The 6,408-nt window shown below is 44.0% G+C and overlaps 1 protein-coding gene across 4 annotated transcripts in view; it reads left to right on the top strand.

Annotated features, from left to right (window-relative positions):
* The window catches only part of RBM6 (RNA binding motif protein 6), a 99,349-nt gene that overhangs the window by 64,273 nt on the left and 28,668 nt on the right, over window positions 1–6,408 (top strand). For 3 of the 4 annotated variants that reach the window (XM_017868029.1, XM_017868030.1, XM_017868031.1), the window contains one exon: window positions 4,183–4,257. In XM_017868029.1, the coding sequence (XP_017723518.1) occupies window positions 4,183–4,257 (75 nt within the window). Of the gene's footprint in view, window positions 1–3,104; window positions 3,272–4,182; window positions 4,258–6,408 lie in introns of all 4 variants that reach the window. The other variant, XM_017868032.1, reaches the window with a different exon arrangement.

Raw genomic sequence — 6,408 nt, 5'->3', positions numbered from 1 at the left:
TCTCTACTAAAAAATACAAAAAAAAAAAAAAAAAACTAGCCGGGCGAGGGGGCGGGGGCCTGTAGTCCCAGCTACTCGGGAGGCTGAGGCAGGAGAATGGGGTAAACCCGGGGGGCGGAGCTTGTAGTGAGCTGAGATCCGGCCACTGCACTCCAGCCTGGGCCACAGAGCGAGACTCCATCTCAAAAAAAAAAAGATAAATAAATATTCTATGTGTGAAGATACTCTAATAGATTATAGACAATTAAGAATGGACATTCACGGCCGGGCACTGGGGCTCATGCCTGTAATCCCAGCACTTTGGGAGGCTGAGGCAGGTGGATCACAAGGTCAGAAGGTGGAGACCATCCTGGCCAACGTGGTGAAACCCCATCTCTGCTAAAATACAAAAAAATTAGCTGGGCGTGGTGGTGAGTGCCTGTATTCTCAGCTACTCAAGAGCCTGAGGCAGGAGAATCACTTGAACTTGGGAGGTGGAGGTTGCAGTGAACCAAGATCGCGCCACTGCACTCCAGCCTGGTGACAGAGCGAGACTCTGTCTCAAAAAAAAAAAAAAAAAAAAAAAAAGAATGGACATCTACTGAAGGTGATGCATCATCCTACCCATTCATTAATCCAACTCCCTACGGGTTACTTCCCTAGGAGACACTGACAGGTCTCTGTTTTCTGAAATCCAGAGAAAGGCAGCAATGGGGAGGGGTGCAGTGTATGTGTGTCATACCTGTGCTTGGTATATCTGGGTTGCCTGCGTATGATAGCAGCTGGGGAATCAAATCATAGATAAATTGTTCTCCTACAGGTTTGTCCTATGACTACCTATTCTTATTAAGCAATTGGCTATAATAATTTTTTTAAGAGAGAAAAAGAAACAACTGGCTATGCTTCAACAGTGATGTTAAAACCATTTAACATTCTTTAGCAGTGGTCACTGTCCGCTTACGTCTAACTATGTGCAGGTTGAGAAAAAGTACTGCCTGAGTTATAGATGATCCTGTGAGAATAAGAAATCATTGCTTTTTTAACACGAGGTAAAAGTCATCTCAAAGTTCACATGCTGATGGAGACTCCTGGCAAGGGGAGTTCCCTACCCTCAACAAAATGTCATCCACAGCTACTGGAAGATTTTTGTTGTCTTAGAAGTATAAAGTGCCTTAGAAATACCTGAATCCATTAATGTCTCCGACTGGTGAAATCAAAATTTGCAGGTGACTGAAATTGACAGTAGTGCCTTGTTTTGGTTCACTGTTCAAATGACAACCCACATGTTTTATGGATTGGGTATACAGATGTATGCTCTAACAACAAAATCTCCCTCCAGAGCCACTGTGTACTAAGCACCAGGTCCTCCAGCAATAGGTGGCTCTATTCTGTCTTTCATTCATTCAGCAAGAGCTTACTAAGCTCCTTTTTGGTACCAGATACTGTTTGGTGCTGAAAATAAATAAAAGGCCAGCAAGATTAAGTAGACTGTAAGATCTGGACCAGTAATTTGACAACACAAAGTACTGTTGCAAAGATACAGTTTCTGATGTGTAGTGACCATTCTCTATGAAAGCTTAGTCTTTCAGGAGATTAAAATGGGTGGTGAAATTGTCATACCTAGCAAGCAAGCAAGGTGAAATGAGTGGCTATTTGACTCCCACCTGCTGATGCTGGTCTTTTTTAGTTCCTAGGGCTTATAATGATCAACATTTCTTGAGCCCTCACTATATTGTATGCTAAGCTCTTTACATGTATGAATTTCCTTAATCTTCACAACCACCCTGAGAAGTAGGTACTGTTGTCCCTACTTTACAGATGAGGAAATGGAAGCACAAAGAAGTTAAGGACCTTGCCGAAGATCATTGAGTAGAGGCAGGATTCAAATTTAGGGAACCCAGCCCACAGTCCATGCTCTTAAAGATGTTATATACTGTCTCTGGGCTTAAAAGGGTTCATTTTAGGTCGGACACGGTGGCTCACGTCTGTAATCCCAGCACTTTGGGAGGCCGAAGCAGGCAGATCACGAGGTCAGGAGTTCGAGACCAGCCTGACCAACATAGTGAACCCTATCTCTACTAAAAATACGAAAATTAGCCGGGCATGGTGGCATGCGCCTGTAGTCCCAGCTACTCAGGAGGCTGAGGCAGGAGAATTGCTTGAACCCGGGAGGCAGAGGTTGTGGTGAGCCGAGATTGCACCACTGTATTCCAGCCTGAGCCACAGAGTGAGACTCTGTCTCAAAAAAAAAAAAAAAAAGACGGCTGGGCGCAGTGGCTCATGCCTGTAATCCCAGCACTTTGGGAGGCCGAGGTGGGTGGATCACCTAAGGTTGGGAATTCGAGACCAGCCTGACCAACATGGAGAAACCCCATCTCTACTAAAAATACAAAATTAGCCAGGCGTGGTGGTGCATGTCTGTAATCCCAGCTATTCTGGAGGCTGAGGCAAGAGAATTGCTTGAACCTGGCAGGTGGAGGTTGCATTGAGCCAAGATCACGCCATTGCACTCCAACCTGGGCAACAAGAGCGAAACTCTGTCTCAAAAAAAAAAAAAAAAACGAGGGGGTGCTTCATCTTGACAAACTTCCTGCATTGGTAGAGCTTGGTAGAGTGGTCCTTCCCAGATCCTTCCCTGCATACAGAGCCTGTCTCTTTTCTGATTGGTCCCTAAGGCCAGATTACCTGTCCCTATTACTGAGCAGAAGCTGGTGAATGAAACAGGAGATCCCTCAGTCAAAAAAAAAAAAAAAGGAAAAAGAAAAATGAAGCAGGAGATCCCTTCTCTACAGCCCAGATGTAAGTCCAGCTCTGCCCTTCACCACCTGGGTGACCCCACCTCTATGAACATAGGTCCTAATCTGTAAAGTGGAGATAATGTTATTTCATCGGATCATTTAGGGAATTAAATAAGATAATGTACTTAGCAGTTTCTGGCTCTGAGTAAGTGCTTAATAAATGTTAGCAATTTTTATTATCATTGTCCTTAGCCTTGAGAACAAGCCAGGGAATAGTTTCTCAGACCAGCTGCTAAGACCTAGGTAGATGGGCAATTTTCCTTGATTTTGACAAGAAAATAATTTTATCCTATGTATTTCTCTTGACTTTTTTGATGTGAAAAGCAGAGAGGTAAAGCATTATTTGACAGATGTATGGATTCAAGCAAGAAACTGAGGTCCAATTGCAAAGAAATGGCTTGTATAACTCAGAGCCCTGTCTGAGGAAACACAGAGGACCCTAGAGGGCGGAGAATGAACACAGCGCAGGGGCTAGTTCCAGAGTCGCATTCTCGGTTAGTTCACTTTCAAGTGTGGGTGAGGGTCCCTTGTTAGTAGGCAGAAATTTTTTTTCCCCTTCTCCAACACATATCTGCTGGCTAGTGTTTATTAAACAAAACTTTATTTTAATGTGAAATAGAATTCATGACGTCCAAAATGGAGAGGCAAGGGAGCCCTTTAACAGGCTTCTTGAGCCCCTTTTCCCACCTGTTCCTGTGCCAGACTTTCCCAAAGGCTTACTTGCCAATGGTTGCTCCTCAGATCTCAGGGCTAGCTCACTCTATAGGCTCCAAGCCAGAGTGATACCGCCGCCGCCGCTGTTGCTCCCACCAACCATTCAGTTTCCTGCTGTAAGGATGTAATTTGCTGTGAAGCTTTCACCTTCCTCCTTTCTTCCTGTCTTCAGTGTTGTATGTCTTTGTCCTGGTGCTTTTGCCATACAGCCAGTGTTTCAAAGAAAATTTTCAGGCACTAAAGTTATAGCCCTTACTCCCTTTCCAAGGAGATGTGAGATAGCTGTGGAAATGAAGAGGGTTCCTCTGCCTCTGTGCAGAAGGAAGAGTTTGCTTCTTAATAGTGTGCTAGCTCCTGAGCTAGGTGGGGGCCTTTACTCAAGAGAGTGCATTACCTGACCTCTGGACAGGTAGACTGGGCATAGCCCACCCAAGGACAGCACCCTAACCTACAGGAACCAAGGCCGAAGACTGATTTTACCTTCTCGCACTCCCGTTTCCTAAGCTAAAGCTTGCTCTGCAACACTGCCCCAGGTCTGTGGCTTAAAACAGCGATTTCCTTTTGCCAGTGAATTAAGCTCGCTCTTTATAAAATGTTTCAGCTTGGGGATTGGAAAGGCTCTCTGTGCCTTTCTGTCTCTGTCTATTTCTCCAAGGGTTGATGTTGATGGCTTCTGTCTTTGTCTTTACAGGGAACTCTAATGATCCAGGACAAAGAAGTTACCCTTGAGTATGTACCAAGCCTGGATTTTTGGTACTGCAAACGAGTAAGTACCAAGAATCCCTTTCTTTGGAAGTAAGCATCTGGAATAACAGCTCCTCCATATCTCTAGGAAGGCTGCCTGCTAACATGCATTCCCAAGGACAAAGCTCTTCTTCCTCAGGTCACTTCAGTTGAACAGGAGGAGGTCAAGACAAGGTCATTCATAATTTCTCCTTCCTGGCTGCTACATGTGGCCGTAGAGGGTTCTGGACCTGCAGTTGGAGACACTTTCCCAAGGACATGTGCCATTATTTCTATCAGTTATAAACATAACAGTTCCTTGACATATAATATCTTCTCACCTCTCCTAGAGGTGGTCATAAAGGAATTCTTGTTTGGAAAAGTAGGTTTGGAGAGACTAGTTCTTTAGGAGTTGTACATTTTTTGGATATTCTTGGGTTTCCAAGGGTGTAGAACTTCAGACACCATGGCATTTTACCTCTATTAAACTCCGTATTCTCTTTGAGTGGGATATTTAAAATTTTAGGCTATACTCTTTTTTTTTTTTGAAACAGAGTCTCGCTCTGTTGCCCAGGCTAGAGTGCAATGGCGCGATCTCCGCTCACTACTGTCTCCGGCTCCTGGGTTTCAGCGATTCTCCTGCCTCAGCCTCCCAAGTAGCTGGGATTTCAGACATGTGCCACCTCACCTGGCTAATTTTTGTATTTTTAGTAGAGATGGGGTTTCACCATGTTGGCCAGGCTGGTCTTGAACTTCTGACCTCCTGCTTCGGCCTCCCAAACTGCTGGGATTATAGGCATGAGCCACCGCACCTGGCCTATTTATTTATTTATTTATTTATTTATTTATTTTGAGACGGAGTCTCGCTCTGTCGCCCAGGGTGGAGTGCAATGGCGCGATCTCAGCTCACTGCAACCTCTGCTGCCTGGGTTCAAACGATTCTCCTGCCTCAGCCTCCTGAGTAACTAGGATTACAGGTGCCTGCCACCACGCCCAGCTAATTTTTTTGTAGTTTTTAGTAGAGATGGGGTTTCACCATCTTGGCCAGGCTGGTCTTGAACTCCTGACCTCATTATCCACACACCTCGGCCTCCCGAAGTGTTGAGATTACAGACGTGAGCCATTGCACCCAGCCAGCTATACTCTTTAAAGGTCCAGTTTGATTGCAGTGAGCATGAAAATATAATTTGTTTTCATTGCTACTTAGTGTCAAAATAATTATGAAAATTTGTAAAGTTTCTGAGCCCTGACACACTAAAAATGTTACAGTACTTGAAAAAATTTAGTAAAGACTTTAGCTTGACATTTGTGTTAGTAGAATACAACTTGAATAGCTATGATTGTCATTAGCCAAAGTACTCATATTTCATGGATATACTCCCTTAGGGTATCATTTTAGGAAGATATTTCCTTTCCTTTTATTGAGATAAAATACATGTAACATTATATTTGCCATTGTAACCATTTTGAAGCATTAATTCAGTGACATTAAGTATCTTCACAATGTTGTGCAGCTATCAACACTATCTACTTACTAGAACTTTTTTTTTTTTAATAAGAGATGGGATCTCACTATGTTGCCCAGGCTGGTCTCGTAGTCCCTGGCTCAAGTCATCTTCCCACCTCAACCTCCCAAATAGCTGGGACTACAGGTGCCATCATGTTCAGCTTAATTCCAGAATTTTTTTTTTCTTTTTTCTTTTTTTTTTGAGACAGGATCTCACTCTGTTTCTCAAGCTGGAGTACAGTGATGTGATCATGGCTCACTGCAGCCTTGACCTGTGCTCAAACGATCCTCTCACCTTGGCCTGTCGAAGTTCTGGGATTACGGGTGTGAGCCACCATATCTAGCCTCAGACCTTTTTTAAACCCCCAAAAGGAAACCTCATATCGTTAATCAGTCACTTGCCACTTCGTCTTCCCCCAGTCCCCAGGAACCGTTAATCTTTTTTCTATCTCCATGGATTTGCCTATTCTGGGTATTTCATATAAGTGGAATCAAAATATGTAAACTTTTGTGTTGGCCTTTCACCTAGCATGTTTTCAGAGTTCACGTATGTTGCAGTATTTATCAGTACCTCATTTCTTTTTGTGGTTAAATAATATGAATAGGCCGGGCGCGGTGGCTCAAGCCTGTAATCCCAGCACTTTGGGAGGCCGAGACGGGCGGATCACGAGGTCAGGAGATCGAGAC

Source organism: Rhinopithecus bieti, unplaced genomic scaffold (genome assembly GCF_001698545.2).
Source record: "Rhinopithecus bieti isolate Rb0 unplaced genomic scaffold, ASM169854v2 scaffold_3875, whole genome shotgun sequence".
NCBI lineage: Eukaryota > Metazoa > Chordata > Mammalia > Primates > Cercopithecidae > Rhinopithecus > Rhinopithecus bieti.
Note: the sequence above shows the minus strand (reverse complement) of the source record. Positions and strands in the feature narration are given on the sequence as shown.